Source organism: Bubalus bubalis, chromosome 3 (genome assembly GCF_019923935.1).
Source record: "Bubalus bubalis isolate 160015118507 breed Murrah chromosome 3, NDDB_SH_1, whole genome shotgun sequence".
In the NCBI taxonomy this organism is placed as follows: Eukaryota; Metazoa; Chordata; class Mammalia; order Artiodactyla; family Bovidae; genus Bubalus; species Bubalus bubalis.
In genome coordinates, this window is record NC_059159.1 from 57,939,903 (window position 1) to 57,965,887 (window position 25,985).

The window sequence follows — 25,985 nt, forward strand, 5'->3', positions numbered from 1 at the left end:
ACATTATTATTGACAAATTTATGCTGCTACCTGTTGATATATTGAAGGGTTGCCTGGAAAAAAGAATGGTCAAAGGGAATGCTTTGTTGGTTTCAGTGACATTAACATTTGCATGGGGTTTGAGTCTATGCTGTAAGGAATTTAAAATATGACACGTTTTAACGTAATAGAGATGACAATCTAGTGTAAGAACTAAGGTCGTTACATATAAAAAAAAAAAAACTGGCAAACATTCTCATAACACAAGAATAAATTTTCAGAATCAAAGAATCTTGAATTTTTTGTGCCAAAGTAGAAGAGTCAAAAGATACATTTTTTTAATTTTTTTTTTTTTTTGGTTTGTAATTTTCTGGCCCTGTGACCGCAAGTTAATCAATTACTCTTTCAAGGTGACCATCATCACTCACCTGGACTACTGCAATTGCCTCCTAACTGTTCTAGTTCTTTTTTGCTCTCTTCCCCTTAGTCCACTCTCCATTCCAAAACCAGTATCTTTTTAAAAATGTGAATCAGATTTCACTTGTAAGCTTCATATTATTTTTAGAATAAAATACAAACCCTTGATACTCCAGTTAAAAAAATAAATAAATAAACCTTGGACATGGCTTAAAAGGTTCTATTACCTGGCCCTGTATACCTGCTCTGACCCTTTTATCACTCTTCTTCCTGCTCACAATGCTAGGAACACAGTGGCCTCCTTTTTGTTTTTCAATGGTAAGTAGCTCTTTCTTGCCTACCTGCCTTTGCATGACTTAGAATTGTCATTGGTAGGTTGCTCCTTATCATCACCCAGGACTAGGCTCAAAGACCTTTCTTTAGTGCCTCTCCTCTTGACTTTCAATCACACTGTACTGATTGTTATCTGAAATTCTTGTGTATCTGTTACTTGCCTTTCTCCTGAGTCCCTTCAGTAATAGGACACATTCTATAACTGTTCTTCTTTGACTTTCTCTGTGCTGTAGCCCCAGTAGGTAGAACGATGTCTGGCCCACAATAGTACAATAAATAAAATGCTGAATGATTTGAAGTCATTTAACTTCTCAGGATTTCAGTTTTTTCATCCACAAAATGGGGATAATTATAACTACTCTGGACATTAGCAATAAAGCCTAATGTTTACTAAATGCTTACACTGTGAAAATAACTTCACATGCGTATCTTCATATATACTGTTACGATTTTTATTTTACAAGTAAGGCCGCCAAGTTTTAAAGAGGTCAAATAACTGGCCTAACCACACAAGGCCATAGTGAGGACCCGGGTATGAATCTAGACATGTGTAACCTCGGAATCTGATCTCTTATAGTCCCTTGCAAGATGCTTCCTTTCATTACGGCAAAATCGGCTATGCAGTCCGCCCCAGCTTGGTCTGTAGGACAACTGAAAAAAGCTATTATATCCCCCATGCGTTTATTTTTCAAGATAAGCAGTCCATTCCCTTCAACCCCTCCTTAAATAATCCTCACATCCCGGTCACCATCCTCTCAAAAACCAGTCTGACGACGTCTCTCCCGCCCCAGAACTGATTAATTTTCACTGGGCAAGTGGTTAATGGACACGAGACCAACAGAAGCCGATTCGCAGGAGCTGAGAAAATAAAGGTGTGCGAGGGTCCAAGCGGGCTGTGGTTGACACAGGAAGACTTCCCGGGAGAGGTAATCCTTGAGCCCAAACCCACGACAATGATAGCGGACCGGCCACCAAGGGCCCGCGCGGGACACGGCCGCGGGCAGTCGCCAGGGCGAGACAAAGCCTGCTGGGGGCTGGAAATTTCAGGGACACAAGCCATGTGATGATGGAGTGCACGCTGAGGAGCGCGAGGCGTTTTCCTGGAAGTAAGTTAAACAAATACTGGAGGAAAGCGAAGTGGGAGGAACAGTTATTAACAAAATCGCGAACTTACCCGGCCACCCGGCCTCCGTAGCCCGACCGCAAAAGCGGCTACCTGAGAGCCGTAGCCTAGGCAGCGGCGGGCTCAACCCAGAGCTCGCGAGACCGAGGAGGCCTCGCGAGATCCGCCCCCTTGCCCCTGACAGGCGGACGCGCTTTCCGGGCGTCATGGGAGGGCTCTGGCGTCCGGCTTGGAGACGCGTCGTTTTTTGCGGGTGGTCTTGGAGCCACCTTGGGCGCCCAACCCGGCCTGCTGAGAGGGCAGAGCCGTGTCTCCGGCCGGGGAGGAGCGGGCCGGCGGGTACTGAGCAGGGGCTGAGGCGGCTCGGGACATGGAGGCAACCGAGCCCGGCGGAGCAGCCGGCTCGGCGGCCGAAGAGCACGAACCCCTACACGCGCTCGCAGGAGGAGGACTGGCGGCGGCGGAACAAGACGGTCCTCACCTACGTGGCCGCGGCGGCGGTGGGCATGCTGGGCGCGTCCTACGCCGCCGTGCCCCTTTATCGGCTCTACTGCCAGGTAGGGCTGGCGCGGCCCGCCGGGCGGCCCTTGTGGAGGGGCGGAGGGCCGGGGCGGCTCCCTAGACCGCGAGGCTCCGCGGGGCCCGGTGGACTGTCCGAAATTACCTCCCAGAGGAAAACGGGCCTTGAAGTTCATCAAGAAAGCTAGTGACAGAGCTGCCGGTCCAACTCGAGCTCTTGTGTTCTTGCCCGTACCCCACTGCCGAGTGAAATTCCCTGCTCTCAGAGCTACCACCCAAAAGGTCTGCAGCCTACACTCCTGTATCCAGCAATCTCCTGCTGCTCACACGCTGCCTGCTTTTAAAATGTAGTTTATGTTCATACATTCCCTCTGTGAAACACATACAGGTTCTGTGCAAAGGTTAACCCTGGAAACGGGAGTTGCTTGCTACTTCGGCTTAAACTGGGAGTAGCTTTTTATCTAAGTACAAACTACTGTGATTTAGGACTTTGTAATAGATGACTTAGGACTTCGAGGCTTTTCCCCTTTGTTAATATGTAACTGTAATGTCCTTTCTCCGAGCTCCCTTTTAGATCAGAAACTCCAGTGCAATGGTTTTCAAAGTGCAGACCTTCCCACGAGCGGCAGCATCATTACCTGAGAGGGGAACTTGAGTACAGATTGTTGGATCCAACTCCAGAACTGTGTAATCAGGAACTCTGGAGGGCAGGGCCCAGCAATGTGTATTTTAGTAAGTTCCCTAGCAGATTGTGACGGAGAAGGCAATGGCACCCCACTCCAGTACTCTTGCCTGGAAAATCCCATGGACAGAGGAGCCTGGTGGGCTGCAGTCCATGGGGTCACTAAGAGTCAGACACGACTGAGCGACTTCATTTTCACTTTTCACTTTCATGCATTGGAGAAGGAAATGGCAACCCACTCCAGTGTTCTTGCCTGGAGAATCCCAGGGACGGGGGAGCCTGGTAGGCTGCCGTCTAATGGGGTCGCACAGAGTCGGACACGACTGACGTGACTTAGCAGCAGCAGCAGCAGCAGATTGTGATGCAGACTTAATGTTTGGGAACTGCAGGCACAGGGCTACTTCACCTGTTACATATACGTGTTCTGCTAAGTTCTTAAGCAGTAGTTTGCTGCTTTGGGCATTAGGTCACCCATGGAGCTTCTTAAACATATCAGGGCTTCCATACCCCAGAGATTCTGATTAGGAGACCTGGGTAGGGTCCAGGAATTTCTGTTTTAAAACCGTGCCATGAATGAGAGCTACACTTTGGGTTCATTTACTGAGTAATAGCGGGTCCCCAAACTTTGTTGTACATCGGAATCACCAGTAATAATGAAACTGGAATCTAAAGGACTTTTTAGTCTCTTAATATCAGCATTTATATTGGAAGGGGCAGTGGCTTGATTGCTGGGGTGTAAGTGTAGAATATGAGTTAATGTTCATCACACGCTAGCCTGGACCAAGCATGGATCCCCCACTACCATTGATGAAATCATAAACAGAACTGAATCCAAAACATCTAGCGTAGATCTCCCCAAACCACGAGGTGGGTGGGTGATTTTATTTTCCAGGGAATATTTAACAATATCTGAAGACATTTTAGTTGCCACAACCTGGGAGGTGAAGGGGGAGGGTGCTGCCTAGTGGGTAGAGGTTAAGGGATGCTGCTAAACATCCAGCATTGCAGAGAACAGACCCATCCCTCACCCCCACCAAAAAAAACAAAGAATTATCCTATCCAAAGCGTCATTAGTGCCAAGATTGAGAAACCCTGCCCCAAACTGAAATGAATGACCGATTTCATTCACATGGATGAAAGTGCAGGGCAGGAAAGTAAAAATCTATTGTGGTTTGCAATCCTAAACTTAAATCACAGTTGGATGTTCAGTAGTGACATATCCAAAAGAACATCTTTTAATTTTTGGAATCACAGAACTTTAGAGCTAAAAATAAGGGATTATGTAAACCACTTCATACACCGAGCTCATTTTATGAGTATAGAAAGTGTAGCCCAAAGAAAGTAAAATTGAGTTTTTGGAGCTACTTAGTGACAGAACTAGACTGGAGCACAGGACATTTTCTTTTCAGGGCCTTTTTCTGTTGTTTTAATTTTGCAAATCATCACACTAATTTGAAGACTGTATTCAAAGACTGTCAGAAAGAAAACATTCAAGTGACTCAGGTTCTTCAGAAACAAGTTACATCTTAAAAACATAGCCTTCTTGAACAGAATAGGCTTGCCCTCTGATTAAACAAGGGTAAATAAAGGCTTGGCCTCTGATGTGTCTTGTAGGGTTATAATGTAGTTTCATAATGCGTGGCAGTTTAGTGAAGCTGACTTGTTTAACAAGCTAAGGTAGTAGTACTGTATTTTGCTGGGAGTCTTCCATAGCCTCAAATTTGGTATTTTTTCCCCAGTATAGTAACAGATTAATTATCCGGAGACCAGAATTCTGGCAACCTCAAGCATCAGAAGAATGATGACCCTGGAAGTAAGGATTTTTTTTTAAGCATCTCTGATAAGGAAATAAGTAATGGCAATGAAGATAGACAAGAAGTGTCAGATACAGATTATCCTGATGCCTTATGATTAGTCCATTGAGTGACCAAAGAGGTTTTCTGATTAACTGATGATACCTATGTAAAAGCTGTACAGTACTAAAAAATACAGAAAACATTTACAGAAACATTCTACCAACATGGCAAAATACTTAACGATGCTTGAGGAAAGCAAACTATAGAAGTGAATTTACAAACTAATCTGTCCACTAAAAGTTATGATACAGAAAAGGACCAGATGAGAATGTGGAAAATGGAATTAGTTTTATTGAAATGACAGCATTGTGGGTATGTTTTATTTCTATTCATAATAGTTGTTCTGAAATACTAGCAATAAGGAGAAAGATGTTTAATGAAAAGTTCAGCTAAAAATTCAGAGCTCTGTTATCAGTGGAGAGTCCATTCTCTTTCAGATGATTCATTTTTATCATTTTTACAACCAGGTAATTACAGAAAAATATGACTTTAACATACATAGACCCTTGACACCCAAAAAGTGGTTAAATCGTTAGCACATTCATAGGAAATGGTCAGTGATAGTATGTAAACCTTGCTGCTACTGGAGTATTGTTTTTAAAATTTTGTTTCATCCAGTAAATAGGTCATCAGCACCTAAAACTACTGTACTTTTGTTTAGCATATTATGCCTTGTTATCTTTTCCTAGACTACTGGACTTGGAGGATCAGCAGTAGCAGGTCATGGATCAGACCAAATTGAAAACATGGTACCTGTTAAGGATCGCATCATTAAAATCACCTTTAATGCAGATGTGCATGCAAGTCTCCAGTGGAACTTTAGACCTCAGCAAACAGAAATATATGTAAGTACTTAAAGCAATGTTTAAAAGATTGCTTTTTCCAATTTAAAGATTGATTCTTTCATCACTTACTGTTTCACAATTTAGGAAACACTCATCTAAACTTAATTTCAGAATACTGACAGATACCATTACTGGAATTCTTTTATTCCCACAGACTACTTTTTGACAGTGCACTACACCTAAGGTAACAAGATATTCTTTTAAGTTACATGGCGTCATAATAAAAGTTACTTTGGAGCAATGGAAAATGTCCTATTTTTATTAGAATCATATTAAGAGTTCACTAAAAAGTTCTCTGGTCACCAGTCTTGAGAGTAGGAACAGCTGTCCTGGTGTGTCAGACAGTAAAAAATATGTCTGCAATGCAGGAGACCCAGGCTTGATCCCTGGGTCAGGAAGATCCCCTGAATAAGGGAATGGCTACCCACTCCAGTATTCTTTCTTGCCTGGAGAATCCCATGAACAGAGGAGCCTGGTGGGCTACAGTCACTGGGGTTTCAAAGAGTCAGACACAACTGAGTGACTAACACCTAAACTTATTTACCCCAGGTAGAGATGATATAGGAAACTGTTGGAAAACATTGGTTACACTGGAAAGTAGTTCACTGGTTTACATCAAAATATCCCTCTCTCTCAGAGAAGGCAATGGCACCCCACTCCAGTACTCTTGCCTGGAAAATCCCATGGATGGAGGAGCCTGGTGGGCTGCAGTCCAGGGGGTCGCTAAAAGTCGGACACGACTGAGCGACTTCACTTTCACTTTTCACTTTCCTGCATTGGAGAAGGAAATGGCAACCCACTCCAGTGTTCTTGCCTGGAGAATCCCAGGGACGGGGATGCCTGGTGGGCTGCTGTCTATGGGGTCGCAGAGTCGGACATGACTGAAGTGACACAGCAGCAGCAGCAGCATCCCTATCTCTTAAAATAAATTTAAGGATTTTTGAAGTAATCATGCTAAAAAGTTATATTCTAGCTCAGAAAGACTATGTACCTTAAAAGTTGCCTAACATCTTGCCTAGAGGATTTAACTGAAATTACCTCATGAACTGAGGAATAGCCAGAAAAGTTTAATTGTAACTCTTATTGGAAAACTCTATGAATGTTAGTGCTTTCCCGGGTTAGTAATCCTGACTGAATCTCTTCAGTGATTGAGGGTGTTAAAGATTGTGGTTCTGAGTATTAATTCCAGTCACATAGTAGTATACAAGGTATTAGTGGCTAATCTGGTACATGTGACAGCATCCTTTGGACGCTAGTCAGTGTCCAAATACTTTAAAGCTTGCGATTTATTTTATCCATTATTTTCTCTCAAAAGAAAAGTATTAGTGCTTTTTGGCTAAATAAAATTTCTATTTAGTCAGTTTTACTTTGGTTATACATATAATTTACTCTGGTTGTAAACTAAGTTTAAGGTTGGTAACGTTCTCTGAAAAGTGAAGTGAAAGTTGCTCAGTCATGTCCAACTCTTTGCAACCCCATGGACTCTATGTAGCTCACTACCGTGCTCTGTCCATGGAATTCTCCAAGCAAGCATACTAGAGTGGGTAGCCATTTCTTTCTCTAGGGGATCTTTCCAACCCAGGGATTGAATCCAGGTCTCCTGCACTGTAGGCAGATTCTTTACCGTCTGAGTCACCAGAGAACGGAAGCCTTTTTCTAAACAGAATCTTTAGTCAGTTTATATAATATTCAGGGTAAGTGTTAAGAAGACTTGGCTGTTCTTGGACACATTTTAAATAACTTCATCTGCAGCTTATCACTTCAAGACTTTAGACATACAAGAGAACAATCCGTAATGTATGTGTAATAGAGCAATGGTTCTCCACTGACATGCAAGTACCATTTGAAGATCAAATGTTCTTGATCTTCAATTTATTTTGCTGACTCTTAAAATTAGATTAGGCATTATGGTCTGAAATGAAAATACTAATTTAGTATGGAGTGCAGATTTGTAAGATTTAAAGTGTTGATAATGTGTATTTTCCTTAAAACAGGTAGTGCCAGGAGAGACAGCACTGGCGTTTTATAAAGCTAAGAATCCTACTGACAAACCAGTAATCGGAATTTCTACATACAATGTTGTACCATTTGAAGCTGGACAGTACTTCAATAAAATACAGGTATAACTAAATGCAAATGTTATAGAATGTGATAAAAGTACATGAGATTGTTTGGTACTAAATATACTGCAGTGTTTTTTTAGAAGATACAAATTTTTGAAAGTTGATTTATTTTAAAATTCAAACTATTTTTTTCATTGCTTGTAATAATTATGCAGAGGTTGAGAGCCAAACTATTTGGATATCAATTTTTTTAAGATTAGAAGAATTTGCTGATTTTCTATCTTTAAAAGCAAAACTCAGAGATGAAAGATGCTGTTATCCTATCATAGAATTTAAAGATTATAATTAACAGTATGCTTATTAAAGCCAATAAATGAAGCACAGTTTCTATTCTAGGTAGCAGAATAGAAATACTAATTAATGAATACTTTTCTATAACTTTTAGTGCTTCTGCTTTGAAGAACAAAGGCTTAATCCACAAGAGGAAGTAGATATGCCAGTATTTTTCTACATTGATCCTGAATTTGCTGAAGATCCAAGAATGGTGAATGTTGATCTCATCACTCTTTCTTACACTTTTTTTGAAGCAAAGGAAGGGCATACGTTGCCAGTCCCAGGCTATAATTCAAATCAGCAACTAAGTCCTGCTTCAAATTTGTGATTTTTAAAAAATCATGTACCTTGTCTTCTTAGAGAAGTATTTAAACTAATATGAAGCCTTCTGTTTTAAATGTTATGTACGGATGGTTCTTTTCTTCCCAACTCATTTATCCTACTTAAAATGTATGACAGTTCAAACCATGTATGTTAGCAGAAACTTGATTCAGCTCCCCTTTAGGTTATCAGCACTTCGTACTTGTAGCAATAAAATTTGTTATTATTTCTCAAATAGTTGGTTATTTTCATTACAAATAGTCACTATTTTAAAAGCTCAAAACAAAAGAGTAATCACTGAGCCCTAACAGCTTACCCAAAGACTACATTTTGACTTCAAATCTGACTGTATTTCCCCTTTAAAATCTAGGGCTATTTTACATTCAGAGTACTAAATAAGTACTTTGAAAGTCTGCTACCATGAAATTTAAATAAAATGCATTAAGTATATCTAGTAGGCTTCCAGCATTTCTTGTGATAATTCCAAGTCCCCAGATTTTAAATTGTAAGTGGGATTGTGAGGATTTACTAACATTAGAAGTTCTTCTGAAAAAAAAAAGAAAAAGTTCTTGAACTGTTTTAATAGTAATTCATTTGTCATTATAATTTGTGACAAAGGAAAGTACAAGTTATCCTGAATGTTTTCCAATAGACTTTCTTCCAGAAAGACAAAAACAACCATTTAGTGTTATAAAGAATTGTATTTAAAGGCAACCAATGTAGAATCCAGTGACCTCTTGAGGGTAAACCTGAAATACAGTTGAACTACAATCATCAAAGCTTTCACAACTTATAATTCTAAATAAGAGTGTTATTTATAAAGAAGTGCAAATTGACTTTTACATTCAACTTTAGGTAAATAAAGGCACTCAAGTATTCTTCCTGAATAATACAGTTTTTCCATATCAGGCTTTCACTTATTAACAGTTATTTTGTACTGAAACAGTCTTCATCTACTCTTACCCCATCTCTTGTGATGATTATAAATGTAGGAAGGCCTGTGAAAACATAAGGTGCTACATTTAACCTGGTTGGCCTCAGTACCATGAATTTTTGTTCTGCCTAAGTTTTAAGGGAATATATGTTACAACCAAGTTCTTCTGAGATAAAGCTTAAGCTGCTGTCAGGAACCCAACTGTGACTCTTCTGTTTAAACCTCATTAATGCAGAGGAAAAATGTTCCACTGTGGTTTTGATGTTTTGGAAGTTAGCTAACTTGTGGGTCTCAAAGCTGGACAGGGTCCACCTTTTGGAAAACTGGCATCCACAGTGCTGCTAGTGAACTGGTCATCCATTTCCACCTGGAATAAAAAGAAGAGTCAGTTATCTCCATCCTTTCCTCTCTTTCCCCAGTCCTTGATAACTAGACAGCCACAGTCAAGTAGAGGAAAGGTGGGAATGTACTACTTCCACAAGGGAAGTATGAAGGGAATAAATATGGTTAATAGGTTACTGGTGGCTGTGTGCATTTATTAGTAAATAAATGGAATGATTAGTAAAGCAACAGAATCCAGACCAACCTAGAATAACAATAAATGGGTTCTACCAGTCCCAGTCACCAAGTATTAACTGTACATAGAAGACAAATCTGATTCTATAGCTAAGAATCTTTTATTGATCAGCTGTTTTTGTTAGCATTAATATTTTTATACCATAAACCGATTTCTGCATTCCCAAGATTTATAATTTTTAGCTAACATGGTCACAAAGAATCTGTCTTGTTGATCATTACAATTTGAGTGACATAGGAACCTGTGTAATACTTCACTCATCAAAGTGTCAGACTGAGATGGCCCTTACAAAACATAAATAACAAATGTAGAAAATGCCAGTTACACTAACATCACGTGGGATGTAAGGTGTGTGAGTTGAAGTCTTTACCTCAACAATTACTGTGACTTTGAGCTCCTTTGTGGGGATGAACATCAATGTCTTCATAAATAGCTCTGAAACAAATAAGTCATCATGGTAAATTGATAAATATCATGGTTATAGATCAATTTCAATGTACTATTTTGGCTTTTAACTGCCATCATCTTAAAGCAAAAATCTGGTGCCATTTTAGGTGTTGAGGCTGTATCAGTAAATAAAAACAAAGGTCTCTGCCCTGAAGCTTACATTATAAAAACTACTTTAGATCCCAATGCTGCTGTTCCCGTGCATCTTACAAATATGTATCTTATATAACCATCATATAATTTAGTGAGAAATATGGCTCAAATTCAGACAGCTGGCTTTCTGCTTTAAAAAAAAAAAAAAAAGCAAAAATTGTTCCGCTTTCCCTGGCTTAAACATTAAAAATTAATATTCGAGCTTATTTAACCACTGTCTTCTTTGTACTTTGTATATAGTCATTTTTCTGTGATAGTCTTCATTTGTCTTAACATATGTCTATAGATAGAAAATATCTATACCTACAAATATGGCATTAATATACACAGTACAGCAACACATGACTAAGAAAAAAAATCGCATAAAAATCAAAGCACTTTGAAGACATAATCGCTAACTTCAAGAAGTGCCAGCATGGTCCAGAAATTTTAATGTTTCTCTGTTTTGTCTTTCATTTTCCACAGAAGTATTTTAACCTCCTTCACGCTCCTCAAATCTCTGACGCCCCTCCTCTTGGTTGGAAAAACCTCATATCTTAACAAATTAAATGTCTTTACGTGGAAACCTGATGTTCCCATCACCAAATCTTCAAATCTGTTTTCATCTGCACCATCATCTACTTTTATGATCCTATCTATTAACCCCTGGCTTCTTAAACACTTCACTCAGTCTCCCTCCCTGAATCTTCAACCTCTCATTCTCTACTAAATCTTACCCCTCAGGATTCACAGATGTTCCAGCATTTCCCATTTTATAAAATAATACAGTCCTTTATCCCATGTCTACTTAATTGCGTCAGTAATACTCTAGCTGCCAGACCACTTTCCCCAAGTCCTTCGTGTTTTAAGTTTCTTTGTAAGCTGCCTGTGCACCGTCTACTTCATCCCTTTTTAATGCACTGAGATTTGCCTCTGTCCCTGTCAACTTCTACTGAATCACTCATGATGATCTGTTACTTAGTCCATTATCTAGTGTTGAGTCCTTGTCTGTCTTCAGCGACGTTCATCACATTTGTGCACTCCCTTCTTTTTGTTTCCAAACTGTGATTTCCACATCTGGTGATAGGTTCCGTGTTGTTCTCTTTGTTCCTGACTTTTCCATTTCTCTCCCCAGTGCCTGCAACAGATTCCCAAACTTGTCACTACACTAAAAACTGCAGGTCTTAATTTGCATGTCACTTCTCAGGCTTTCTCTAACCCCCAATTAGTTCTTTCTGTTATATATTGTCAAGTCAATACCTTTCATACTATTAACACAAACTGCAAATACATGTTTGCCTGCTGATTTAATTTCTGCCTCCTTGTTAGATTTGCCCTCCATTAGGCTCAACGTTATAAATTAGGCACCAATCATTTTCCCTTGTACATAGTCAATTTTCAGTCATATGTCAAATGAGTGAATTGTGTATGTATATGTATGTATATTCGTAAGTACTATACTCTATGTTCTGCTGGAGTAGAAATTCTTAACCTGGGGTTCATGGAAAACCAGTGATGTGATAATCCCAGGACTTTTCATGTAAGATTTTATGCTTTCCTTAGGGAGAAGTTCCCTGGATCTCATGTAGCGTTTAAAGAGACTGAGACACCCTACCACCCAGAAAGGAAGAACTCTAGTGGTGGTGGTGGTTCTTCAGCCCTTAAGTCATGTCCGACCCTTTGTCACACCATGGACTGCAGCATGCCAGGCTTCCCTGTCCTCCAGTATCTTCCACAGTTTGCTCAAGTTCATATCCATTGAGTTGGTGATGCTATGTAACCATTTCATCCTCTCCTGCCTTCTTCTCCTGTCCTCAATCTTTCCCAGCATCAGGGTCTTTTCCAGTGAGTTGGCTCTTTGCATCAGGTGGCTAAAGTTTTGGAGCTTCAGCTTCAGCATCAGTCCTTCCGATGAATATTCAGGGTTGATTTCCTTTAGAATTGACTGGTTTGATCTCCTTGCAGTCCAAAGGACTCTCAAAAGTCTTCTCCAGCACCACAATCTGAAAGCGTCACGAGCTTTCAAAGTGGTAGGGAGTCCCAAAACTTCACCTCTCCAGCTTCTTGCTATGTCTTACCTTGAACATCTCCTACACCACCACAACTACTTACAACTATCTCATAATTAACTAGATTATAATAATCTGCTTCCTGTTTGCTTGGAGAAAACTGATTAAAAAAACATGCGTTCTTAAGACACCATACCTAGTTTAACCAGTTTCTAATTCCTTAAACCACTACCATATTCAGTGATACTTTATCAAGCAGAATGAAAGTCTCACAATCCTGTTAGGAAAAAATATTTAATGAACTCCTAAGCTTATTGTAATAAGCCTGGGACTGCATAGTGGCTGCCTGTTTAAGATGAGACAGGTTCTGCAGGCCTGCTTCATTCACTTACAAATCATTACAAAACATCACTACACTGAGGGTGTGAACCAGGGGGTCAGGGTCAAAAACTCAAATGCCTGCACATGTCAAGCAGATCAGATGGAGGCATGCAGGGGCCTGTGAACTGAGACAGTGCAGCCCCACACTATTGCTAGCATGTACAAATGCAGGCCTGGCACTGTTGTATCAACAACCATCCAGAGGTTCAGACAGTTAGTGAAATATCCCATCTTTTAACTTGGCAATTAATTTTTATGTGCATATTTAAAATTCACATAGGTCAAACAAAACACAGTTGCAGGCAAGATACAGCCTGTAGGCTGCTAGTTTCTAAACAATCATTTCTGTAAAAATGCTTTAATCATTTTAAACAATTTTGGCAGTAACTTTCAGTTAGTCAAAATATATTAAAACTAATGAGCCTGTGTGCATGCTCAGTTGTGTCTGACTTTGTGACCCCATGGACTGTAGCTTGCCAGGCACCTCTGTCCATAATACTGGAGTGGGTTGCCATTTCCTACTCCACTGATGAGGCTACCATCCCATAAATATTTATATACACTTGACCAATATGAAATCACAAAATAATACTGCTTTAAGGATTCCAAGTTAAAAAGTAACTTTTAAATTAATAAGCATACTATTGTCACAGGTAGTGAAGATTAAAAACAAGTTCTTATGTAAGTTTTTTTCTGGCATTAGTCAACAACTAAAATATCCATCAACGTGGTACTTAAGAGTCATCAATCAGTGAATAGTGCCCTTCGCGAGCTGGAGAGAATCTGACTTTCTTCCAAGGCATCTATAAGGAAGACACTAATGCACATAATGGTTCTGCTTATTTCTGCAACCCCAGTGTTTTTATTTTCAAGTCACAAGGTCAAGAATGACAAGACCAACATTAAGAGCAACAACCACCACAAAATCTCATAAATCACTTTTATGTAAGGTCATTGATTTCTGCTAAGGCGTAAACAAAGTTAAATGTATAACCAAACCCTGTGAGCTCTGCTACCAAAGGGAACCAAGACAAAAAATATAATCATTTTGTAAATGACTTACTCTGTGGTGACAGCAGGAGCTAAGGGATCAAACTCCATTACTTCACAGTAATTGGGTGGCTGGAGATCGTTCTTTGTCATCCCTGTAGGCAACAAAAAGAAACACACATTGTGCTCTCTGACTTTGACCTCACACATAAGATCCTAAGGAACACCTGACAACCAGAAACAAGCACACTGGTGTCCCAGTGCTACTGCCCAGTAGAAGTCTACAGACACCCAGACTCGGACTAAAGGTTCATGCACCTCAGCACTCAGAATACAGTATTCAGTGCAACACAAGCATTTCCACAGTCTCCTCGTCAGTCACGGGGCTTCCCTTGTGGCTCAGTGGTCAAGAATCCACTTGCCAATGCAGGAGATGTGCCTGGATCAGAAAGATCCCCGGAGAAAGGCATGGCAACCCATGTCAATATTCTTGCCTGGGAAATCCCCTGGACAGAGGAACCCAACAGTCCATGGAGTTGCAGAGTCAGATGTGACTTAGTGATAAATGACAACAACAGTCATAATGAAATCTGCCTTAAATTTACCTCATGTAGCTTAAAAATACAAATGCACTCTATAATTTCTTCTCTCTGCATATCTGTCTTTAGTCACCAATAAATCTCTAGCAGACCCATCTATTCTCATAAGTTTCCTTATTTGGTGCAGATAATAAGGTCTTAAGTACCTGGATGATTGCTGGGCAGAGGTGGCAGTCTCTGGTTTGATGGTGTTGCTGGAACGGTCTGTAGGCTAACTGGCTGCAGTAATACTGAATTTGAATGTTCCAGAAACTGAAGAGAGCAAAGCACACGTTCAAATAAACATTCTAAGCTTTTACGATTTTGATTCCTAGCCTTCCAAGTGGCACTATCCCAAGAACTATATATTCTTAATCAGATAAGAATTACTAATGATTAACTATTATTTTAGTTTTTAAGGTAATATCCCCTTATAAAACCTACTGCTTTTCTGTCTGGTTTCATGCCCCCTGCACCTTAATTCCCATATAAAATGTAAACTAAAATATATTGCTTAAAAAAACCCCCAAAACCAGGAATGTATGGCTCAGTCCAGAGTCTCCTGTCCCACACTGAATATAAAACCTTGGCCTCAAAGAGGCAAAACCATTAAGTACAAAAAAGCGTATCTGTCAGACCTGGTCAAGAGAATGCCTCACCACTGGGGACGCGGAGCAGAGCCCTGTGGGCCCTGTGATTATCTGAGGGGACACGGGTCATATGCTCTGAAGCAGGCAGAGCCAGTGCAGCTGAAGCAGAGTAAGGCAAGGGAGGGGGCCGGACGTACAGCTGGAGAGGCAATGGGAGAGGTCAGAGCGGCTTCTCAGGCTTTTATCGAGTAAAGTGGAGTCAGAAAACCACAGGTGGCATTACAGCAAATGAGTAACATAAACTTTATTTTTAAAAAAGATTTGTTCTGGTTTCTGTTTGGAGAACAGATTGTACGATGGGGTGGGGGTGGAGAGGGAGATGGAGGCTGGAACAGCAGCCCTGTGGGAAGCCACTGCGGTACCCATCTGATGTAGCTTACGCTGGGACATAAAGGGGAGGTGGGAAGAAGTGGCTGGATTAACAGATATATTTTGAAAGCAAAGGTAAAATGGTAAAGGTCAAGCACAGTTTCCCAAGGTTTTTGACCTGAACAACAGAAACAGTGGTCATTTACAGAATGGGGAAGATGGCCGAAGGAGCAAATCAGGAGCTGAGGCTGAAAGAAAGCAAGGGGAGATGTGAAGTGGAAGGTGGAAATGTGAGCTCTGCACGTGGGGAAGGGGTATGGACTGGAAACAACTTGTAAGTGCTCAGAGTCTGAATGGTATTTCTTGATACGAGACCAAAAGACCAGAGAGGAAAGAATGTGGGCAGAGAAATCTGAGGCCTGACTCCCGGGGTCTCCAACACTGAGAGGCTGGTAGAGGAGAAGAGGTCAGCAAAGGGATGCAGAAGAGAGCAGCGGGAGAGCCTGAAGGGCGCGGTGTCGGAAAGCGCGTGTGCAGACGGGAGGAGGTGCCAGGTCTCAGCTGCTGCTGATCAGGCAGGATGAGCGCTGAGCACTGCAGGACTAGTCAGTCATCGGGAGGTCTCTGGTGACCTTGACAAGAGCTCAGCCCGTGAGGCGGCTGAGAGGAGAACTTGCCTGAAGTCCATCAGATGATGGGAGGAAAGAGAGCGCAGATAGCAAACAGAAAGCGTTCCAAGGGAATTCTGTTCCTTTACTATCTTTCTAATGGAAGTGAGACTATACTTATCTTAAATGATTAAAGAGGCAACAAGGAAAAGCCCTAACAAGGGCTTCATTAACACCTTATGAAGAAATTTTGAGCAGAACGTGAGAATTAAGGACTGGGAGCTCCATTTTGGCATGATAATCTGCTCCCTGGGCACTGCCCGAGAAGGCCTTCATTACTTACACTCTCGTATGTATGACTTGAGGCGAGGTTTTGGCTGGTCCTTTGGGCAAACCTAGGATAGTGTGATAATAGAGCATGATTACCCTACAGTGAGAACACAGTGCACAAAGATGACCTTCCTGGTCTAAAAGCAATACCCACAATGCACCTTCAGACTGCACAGAAGTATTAATTGTATAGAACAACTGCCAGTGGTGTTGGTGCCCACCAGGTCATAATGCCCAAACGCCAAAGAGAATGAGGACAAAGCACTGGTGCTGAGCAGCGGCAGCCCGAGACCCTGGAGCGCACTCTATCGGTCACAGCAGAGCCTTCAGTCTCCGCATGACAGCAGCTACTTCTAAAGGATGAAAGGCAAGGCAGAGTAGAGGTTAGGATGCAGGGACAGTTTGCAGTTGGAGTAAACACATTTGCCCTGTCTCTTTCACCAAATGCAACTATAAAATCTGGACAGAAGGCATGGGGCAAATATCTGAGAACTGCAAGGTAAATACTAATTACAGGCTAATTGGGAAAGAAGACTAGAATTGGAGTATCAATGACTTGTTGGTGAACTTACCATGTTCTGACCCCCTGGGTATTTCCGAACTGGCATGCAGTGCAGCCTAAAGCCCACCCCGACAGGGAGGACACACAGCTCCAGGAGAAGACGCTCATTCTCACTCAAGGAGCAGGAAGGGAAACCCCAGTGCCCAGAGTGTGCAGGGCAAGCCTCGTCCCTTTCTTCCTCTTCCTTCTCTCACTCCACTCCCCGGGCAATCCCAAGGCGGCCGCAGTGACAGCAGAGGCAACGGGGACCGACAGGGGCTTAAACCTCTGAGAGGCAACTTCTACTCTAAGAGGGGAACTGTGATCATCCCAAGAGGATGAGGCAAAACCTTGTTTCTTTTACCCTTTCTGTCCTGCCGTTTGGTCCCCAATACAAGCATAGTCAAGGAAATGCATGACACAGTAAATCTGCAGCTTTTTGACTGGAAAGACCAAAAAGAGAATCCCAGGAAAGCAAAGAATCAGGGAAATCACAAAGACAGAGGAATTCAGGACAATGACTTCAAAGTTGTTTATGAAATCCTGGGCTTACACCCTGATCTATGCATCCATGGCTGATTCCAATCAATGCCAAGTGAAAGTGAAGTCACTCAGTCATGTCCGACTCTGCGACCCCATGGACTGTAGTCTACCAGGCTCCTCCATCCATGGGATCTTCCAGGCAAGAATACTGGAGTAGGTTAAAGATGTTGAGAAATGAACACACAGCCTGCTGTCCAGACCTTACAGTGACAACTGGGTGGCAACGTGTGGGACGCATCTCAGTAACACTCAATGGCTTTGAACATGTAACTGACATCAGAACGAAAGCACACAGAAGGCAGGCTGAAACTGCAGCATAAACGTCACTGGGTTGTCTGCCTGCTAAAAGCAAAGTACCAACATTCAACACAGGACTTAGATAAGACCAAGTGCTTCATATCATTAATGCTCAAGATACAACCCAAATCACTATGCATATGAAGAACTGAGAAAGTTTAAACTTGCAAGAGAAAAGACAGCAGTGCTTGATACCTATGAATAGAGGACACAAATGATGAAATTATCTCACAATTTTAAAGCAGCTTTTATACAAATGCTTCAACAAGAAACTGTGAACACTTGAAAAAAAAAAACATTCAACAGAAGTTCCCAGCAAAGAAACACAATAAATAAGAGTCAAATGGTAATTTTAGAATTAAAAAATACAATTAACTGAAATTTTAAAAAATACAGAATAAGCATGAGCTAAATAGCAAAATGGAGATGACAGGAAATCGAGTGAGAAAAGCCACGAACAGAACCCTATGGGTCTATGAGACGACAACAGACCCAACGGGGTCGTCCAAAGTCCCAGAGGGGGAGCGAAGTATGTAGTATTGAAAAGCATATTTGAAGAAATAAAGGCTGAAAACTTCACAAATTTGGTGACAGAAAAATCCACAGATTCAAGAAGTTCAGTGTAATAAGCTGAATGGATGTTCCCAGAGAGTTATGTCCTTGTCCTAATTTCTGGAATCTATGACTGTCACGTTATTTGGAAAAAGAGTCTTTGCAGATATAATTAAGGATACTGAGATGATGTTTGAGTGGGCACTAAATCCAACGATATATGACCCTAAAATAGAAAAATGGGGATCTGGGGAGGGACTTGAGAAGCACGGGGGAGAAGGCAATGTGAAGATGGAGAAAGAAAGCGAAGTGTGTGGCCACAAGACACAGAAGTAAAGGAGTGCCTATGCTCCTCAGAACGTGGAGGAGGGGAAGAATGACTTCTCCCCTCAGAGTCCTGGGAGGAGACGCCTTGCTTCCTTTCAGACCTCTAGTCTCCAAAACTCTAAGAAGCTGAGTTCCATTACCCAGTTTCTGGTAATGTTTTTGTGATAGCCACAGGAAACAAATACACTCAGCGAAACAAAGACAGCCATACTTAGACATATCATAATCAAACTGTTTAAAAGTAGAAAAAAATAAAAGTTCTTGAAAGCACAGATAGAAAGAAGTAACACGGAGTCAACACAGAACAAGAATTTGAATGAATATTAGATTTCTCATTAGAAGCCATTTAGGCCAGAAGACACTGGAGCAGTGTTTAAAAACTGCTAGAAGAAAAGAACCGTCAGCCCAGAATCTTATATCCAATAAGAGTATCCTTCAGGAACAAAAATGAAAATGAAATACTCACATAAAATATACTAAGAAACCTTTACTGCCATCAGATCTTCTCTAAAATAATGCTAAAAGAAATTCTTCAGAGACAAGAGAAACTGTACCAGAGGAAAATGAAAGGAAAGCAACAGGAATGGTAAATATTAGGTAAATATGACAGACTACCTATTTACCTAATATTTACCATTCCTGTTGCTTTCCTTTCAGTTTCCTCTGGTAAATATGACAGACTATGGAGAAGGCAATGACACCCCACTCCAGTACTCTTGCCTGGAAAATCCCATGGACAGAGGAGCCTGGTAGGCTGTAGTTCATGGGGTCGCTAAGAGTCGGACACGACTGAGTGACTTCACTTTCACTTTTCACTTTCCTGCATTGGAGAAGGAAATGGCAACCCACTCCAGTGTTCTTGCCTGGAAGAACGGGGGAGCCTGGTGGGCTGCCGTCTATGGGATCGCACAGAGTTGGACACGACTGAAGTGACTTAGCAGCAGCAACATGACAGACTATTCTACTCTTCCTGAGTCTTTAAAATTTATTTAAGAGCTGCAAGTAAAAACTGTATTATGAAAAAATTGTAAAATAATTTTTCATTGTCTGGTAGTGGTTTTTTAACATATATATACATAATATATACCATAACTATCATATAAAGGGGAGAGCTGTATGATAATAAAATTTCTATATTTCACTTCAAATGGGAAAATACTGGTTTTAAATACACGAAAAAAATTGCAGTTCCTAGAGCAACCAGTCCTCCCCTCCCCATATATAAACTGTACAAAAATATAGTATCATAATAAAATGGATATCAAAAACATCCAAAGAGCCCAAAGTATGAAGGAAAGAGGAAACAGAAAAAACAAAACACAACCAAAAAAACAGCAAAGGAAACAAACAGAAAAGTGAATCACACAATAGTGGTCCTAATCCAAACATATTGAATATAAACCATGTAAGCAGACCAATTAAAGACAGATATTATGAGAGTATATAAAAACGTATGACCCAACCATAAGTTATCTGCAAGACACTCACTTCAAATAGTTAAAAGTAAAAAGTTAGAAAAAGATATACCATACAAATATAATCAAAAGAAAGTTAGAGTGGCTTTGATTACAATCATAGTAAACATCAAGGTAAAGACAATTACAAAGGATAAAGAGGGACATTACATAATGATAAAAAGAGTCAATTCTCCAAGAAGACAACAATACTGAATGCAAATGCACTGAAAGAGCTTCAAAATACATGAAACAAACAATTTTACATAACCTTTCCAGAAATATCACATACCATATGACTCTTCAGACCCTATTGTCAAAAAGACCAACTGTAATGACAGAACAGACTGGTGGCTGCTGAGGGTTGGGGGTGGGGGGTGACTATAAAGGACTAGCATAAGGAAGTTTTTTTGGATAATGAACTATTCTATATTCAGAGTGTGGGGATGGTTACATGCATCTATATATATGTTAGAAAAAACACAGAGCTCTGCAGCGAACAAAAAAAGGGTCAATTTTACCATATGGAAATTGTAAAAATAAAATTAGAGTGAAAAGAAAAAAAAGAGAGAGCAGGTATTGAAATCAGATTCACTTGAACTTGAATCCTCCTTCTGCACTGGTTGGACAACCTTTGTTTGGCAAGCTGATATTTCTCAGTCTTGGTTTCCTCACCAGTACAGTGAGTGTTGGGGGTACCTACCTCAGAGCACTGCAAGGAGCACTAGAGTAAGGAACCAGAGAGCATTTCTTATTCTTAGCCTGCTGCCCGATACTAAGTAGGCTATAAATATGACTTTATCCTATCATCATCACTGCTTTTCAGGAATCGGTCCATTATGAGAAATTCCATCACTCATTTGTTCTGTGATAAATTGTACTGCAAACAAGAGAGGGGTGGGAAAACCTTAAGACTGCCAGATATTTTGACAGCTGATTGCACCTCTTATAATCTTTGGGCTTCCCAAGTGGCTCAGATGGTAAAGAATCTGCCTGCAATGTGGGAGAACCAGGTTCGATCCCTGGATCAGGAAGACCCTCTGAAGAAGGGCATGGCAACCCACTCCAGTATTCTTGCCTGGAGAATTTAATGGACAGGGGAGCCTGGCAGGCTACAGTCCATGGGGTTGCAAAGAGTTGGTCACGACTGAGCAACTTTCACTTTTTTCTACAAGTAATCTTTTGCACATGATTCAACTCAGATTGATGCCTTAGGTAACTTTAGTGCTTCAATTTCCAACACTATAAAAAACCGGACTAGTGATAGTTTCACTCAGGTATGTTTTCAAAAAGTAGAAAAAATACGTTCAAAAGACATTGTCTAGAAAACAAAACAGATGTCACCCATTATCTTTCATTCCAGTGAATTCTAAGAACTATTATAATTATTTTGATATCTGGATCTTGGGTAGACAATCAAAATAAAGTTTCTAATGATCACCTGATCACTGTTTTATGGTTCCCCAGAGACTCTTTTTAAAACTAAAGATTCCTGCTATTGAATCAGAGTTTCTGGGGTCTAGCCCTTTTACTTTTTAATAGTCACTCAAGTGATTTTTATGCACCTTGAAGTATGAGATCCATGAAACCACGCAGCTATTAGCTAGGATTTGATCTTTGTGTGGTTTTATACATGTTTTTTTTGTAATGGGATTTCATTTATATGGTCAATCTTTCCCAACAAGATTTTCAGGATAAAGGAAAATAGAATCAGCTACTTCAGACCACATGATTTACTAAGCAACTTCACTGGAGTTCTGCCTCCAACATTTCAACAATTACTTGCACCACAGAAGTCAATACCAGAAGGCGTCAAGTTCAAGGACTGACCCAACCTGGAAGTTCAAACGATAGCACGTGAATCTTTTCTTTCTCTCTTCTCCCCTTACACACTTTTCCCCCTCTTTTTCTCCCTAGGTTGATTCTCCTTTCTCTTCTCCTCCCTCTGGCGCCTCTTTTTAACACAGAAAAGTGAGTGAAAAATACCTAAGTCCAATGACATAAAAATACAGCCAAGATATGCTGTTGTATGAAAAACAAAAGAAAGTTTTGAAATAGTACATACAGTTTGCTGCCCTTCATTTAATAAAGGAGAAAAATAACTCATATTCCTATTTACATAAAGACCCTTTGGAAGGATAAATAAGAAACTAACAGAGGGGTTCCCTGGGTGGAAGCAGGTATGACCCAAGGGAAGGAACAGGCAGGATAGGAGTGGGGTAAGATCAAGTATTGTCCTTGTACATCTTTTTATACTGCTTTGATATCTGAAACATGGAGGTGTATTGCCTATTATCTGAAATACATATATTTAAAAGGGAAAAAAAGAATATAGGCCTTGACGGAAGACAAATCTAACTTCTGCTTATTTTCTTTGCTATTTATCTACTCCATCCTGCCTCCTCTTAACCTTAGGTTAAGGTTTCTCAGTCACTTTTCTATGCTTTGTTTAGGTTCTTCTGCATTTTTCTTATATTTCTTTATGCAAAGAGAGGCAAATATTAGCATATATTATTTCCCACTTTCTTACACAAATGCAAAAGAGTATATACACAGTGCTTTGCAGCTTTTCTTACTTAATAAGAAATACACTTGTGATTGTCCCTCGTGTAGAGGGCCTACTTTTTTTCCCCAGCAGCATAATACAGTGTGTAGATGTTTATTTAATTATTCTCCAAACTGAAGGGTATTTGAGTTGTTTCCAATTATCTATTGCACAAATGTTGTCAAGAACAACTGACTTTATTTTGCATAAGCGAGCATAAATACCTAGAAGTGAGACTGCAAGTCCAAAGGTACATTTATAATTTTAAATACATTTATAATTTTAACAGAAATTGCCATGTACCCCCTAATAAGAACCGCACAATTTTGTTATAGTATTTGTCTCTCCACAGTCAACAAAGCACGTTAACAAACATGCAGACTTATGCCAATCTGTGAGGTTAAAAAATAGTCTTATTGCGTTTTAACTTATACTTCTGTAACTGTAAGTAAGGCTGAGCATCACTGAGCAAAAATATGTTTTTAGGCCCATTTGTATTTCTTTTTTGGTAAACTATCAGTTCACCAGACCTGCTAGTTAATTGGTATATGAACTTGGGTAAGTTCTATTCCCTAAATCTCAGGCTTTTTTCCTATAAAAGGGGAATAATGATAACAGGACTGATTCAAGTACTGCTGCAAGGATTAAATGAAATAAAAACAGCTCAGCAAAGTGTCTCCCACATAGCGAGTGCTCTGCAATCTGTGTGGCCATTTCTGTTCCCCTCACTGTCAATACAGTTTTCCTACCTCCTGATACCACGAAAAAAAAACAAACAGAGAAACAGGATTTATTGAATGCTTATTATGTAGAGAGTACTATCCTAGGAGGTACATGTAGCATTTCACAGAATCTTTGTAAGAATCCTACAGAGGATTCTTGGAAGAAAAATGAAGGCTCATGCTGGATAAGTTTCTCATTCAAGGTCACACAGCTACTAAGAAATAGTACTGAAAGTCTAAATCAGTTATGTCAGATCCTTAGCGAAAATGAATGCATTAGTTGCTCAGTCATGTCTGACTCTTTTCAACCCCATGGACTGTAGTCTGCCAGGCTTCTCTGTCCATGGAATTCTCCAGGCAAGAATACTGGAGTGCGTTACCATGCCCTCCTCCAGGGGATCTTCCTCACCCAGGGATTGAACCTGGGTCTCCTGCATCGCAGGTGGATGCTTTACCATCTGAGCAACCAGGAGCAGTACTGAAATTCTGTATCAGTTATGTCAGATTCCCAAGTACTCCACCTTTTCTATTATGTCATGTTTTCTTAAATATGAGGAATGAGATTGAATTAATTCTGAAGTATTACTGACATACTTACAGAGGTGTTTCTGTATTTTCCAAGGCTAGCAGATCCACCTGTGTATTAAGACTGGGTTTGAAGTTGTTTGGTACAACTGGACTCAGAGAGCTGAAATCTAGAACACAAAATGTACTTGTTCAGCTTTAAAACATTCTGTCCATCAGTTCTGTTGGATTTTCCATTGCCACCATCAAATGAAAGATATTGAGCTTAGTTTTATCACCATAAAATCATGGTATCTCCTCAAATAAAAATTAAAAAACATTTATGGCAACTTGAGAGAAATTCTCTGTCATAAAAAGAAGATGCTGTGAAGGTAACAATTATTATATTGGGTTTTCTAAAATCCCAGGCTGACTCAGAATGGAAGGGATTTTATGTCTTTTCCTGTGAAGCACAAAAGTAAAAAGTGTGGTATACAAAGTTCTACTCTCACCTCTCCAAACTCTTAAGTTTCCATAATCATGAGATACCCCAAAGAGAATAATTATTTCTCCCCCTCTGAAAACACTGATAAAAACTTGAAAACTCTTCTATATAATAGATTCCAAACATCCCACTGGTCTAAGCAAGCAGCCAACATTTTAGAAATGGAAGAAGGGAGGAAGTTATAAGAAAACCACAAATTGAATAATGCTAAATATTTTGATTCTAAAAAAATCTTGCTAACATAAATGGCAAACAAACTCATTTTAACTTGGCAGAAAATTCTGGATTTCAGGATTTTTCTTTATGTTTGGTGGTAGTTTAGTCACTAAGTTGTGTCCGACTCTTGCGAACCCATGGACTGAAGCCCGCCAGGCTCCTCTGTCCATGGGATCCTCCAGGCAAGAATACTGGAGTGGGTTGCCATTTCCTTCTCCAGGGGATATTTCCATTCTAGGGATCGAACCCAGGTCTCCTGCGTTGCAGGCAGATTCTTTACCAACTGAGCTACGAGGGAAGCCCCCATTTTACTTTGTAATTTACCAAAACTCTTTGGGAAGGATAATAGGAAGTAACAAATAAATTAGACAAATAGCTAACTCTAAGCCTACAGTGCAACATCATCCTTTACTTTCACAAAAATCCACTAATGCGACTCACTTAGTAGGAAAGTCTCAAGAGTTGGGTGGCTAAGAAGTAACAGAACTGGATTGGTGCGTTTCAACTTGGACTTCTCTGACTCAAAAGTCTGTGATTTATCCTCTACATTTCACCTCATGAGGCCTCATAACTCCTGATTTTCTCTATCTGTATCAAATATTCCCTTACCTGATGCTGTAGTATGGCAGAGAAACCCAAAGATAATAGTGAATGGGTTCAGAGTACGTCTAAATGTTGGCCATGGAGTTGAACAAGCTCTGTAAGTAGGCCAGGCGAATTCCAAGCCAGTGGGATGGGTTTCAAGGACCTCCTTCCCTAGACACATCCCATTCCTGTACTGGGTACAACCTAACCACTGGCCAAGAAGTAATTACATCTCCTGACACAGTTCTCTGATACTCAAATTGACTTCAGTCCTTCTCAAGTTGCATTTAATCAAGAAACCAAGGAGAACTGTTTCACATCAAGCTCTTCTGCTGGCCTGAAAAGACCCACGTGCTTATTTACTTAAGTCTGAAAGTTGAGCATTCAGGGTGCTGACTTCTCCCAGGGTGGTCCTAGGCGTCGGAAGGCTGGGACTCAAGTCAAGGAGATCTGAGGATGGGGCAGAAGGTTCACTGGTAGTCTGAAAACAAAACAAACAAAAACACAATTTAGAAAAACCTGCATCAGGCAGTTTATCAGGGCTTTGTCCCCAGAGACTTTCCTTTGGAAAAAGGAAGGTCTTATTTTGGAGGTATCCTCGGAGGGAATCCTCCATTCCACTGGCAGCACTAGGAGTAGTCCCGTCTCACCACTAACATGGCTTCCCTGCTCATTAGAGAGTCTTCTCATGAGCTCTCACCAACAACTCAGTACGTCATTACGGCAAATACTCTGCACTATTAAAACATTCCAAACTGTTAATGCATATTTCTTCTTT

At 40.5% G+C, this 25,985-nt stretch overlaps 3 protein-coding genes across 11 annotated transcripts in view; 1 reads left to right on the forward strand and 2 right to left on the reverse strand.

The window, feature by feature from the left end:
* Window positions 1-2,021, reverse strand: part of STXBP4 (syntaxin binding protein 4) — a 235,071-nt gene extending 233,050 nt beyond the window's left edge. For 2 of the 5 annotated variants that reach the window (XM_044939654.2, XM_044939656.2), the window contains exon 1: window positions 1,904-1,993. The gene's annotated coding sequence lies outside the window, so the exon portion shown is untranslated. Of the gene's footprint in view, window positions 1-1,903 lie in introns of all 5 variants that reach the window. The other 3 variants (XM_025281286.3, XM_044939655.2, XM_044939657.2) reach the window with 3 other exon arrangements.
* LOC102416224 (cytochrome c oxidase assembly protein COX11, mitochondrial) lies at window positions 1,998-8,706 on the forward strand. The gene is made up of 4 exons (XM_006080458.3): window positions 1,998-2,409; window positions 5,599-5,754; window positions 7,749-7,874; window positions 8,263-8,706. Exons 1-4 carry the CDS (start codon window positions 2,059-2,061, stop codon window positions 8,476-8,478), a joined length of 849 nt encoding a protein of 282 aa, XP_006080520.3. The 5' UTR covers window positions 1,998-2,058; the 3' UTR covers window positions 8,479-8,706.
* A 446-nt stretch (window positions 8,707-9,152) lies between these two features.
* TOM1L1 (target of myb1 like 1 membrane trafficking protein) overlaps window positions 9,153-25,985 on the reverse strand; it is a 62,418-nt gene continuing 45,585 nt past the window's right edge. For 4 of the 5 annotated variants that reach the window (XM_045164966.1, XM_006080457.4, XM_025281282.3 and 1 more), the window contains 7 exons: window positions 25,571-25,688; window positions 23,996-24,092; window positions 16,430-16,481; window positions 14,687-14,792; window positions 14,015-14,096; window positions 10,353-10,417; window positions 9,153-9,772 (listed from right to left, as the gene is read on the reverse strand). In XM_045164966.1, the coding sequence (XP_045020901.1) occupies window positions 10,354-10,417; window positions 14,015-14,096; window positions 14,687-14,792; window positions 16,430-16,481; window positions 23,996-24,092; window positions 25,571-25,688 (519 nt within the window). In that variant the 3' untranslated portion in view covers window positions 9,153-9,772; window position 10,353. Of the gene's footprint in view, window positions 9,773-10,352; window positions 10,418-14,014; window positions 14,097-14,686; window positions 14,793-16,429; window positions 16,482-23,995; window positions 24,093-25,570; window positions 25,689-25,985 lie in introns of those variants that run through there. The other variant, XR_006640825.1, reaches the window with a different exon arrangement.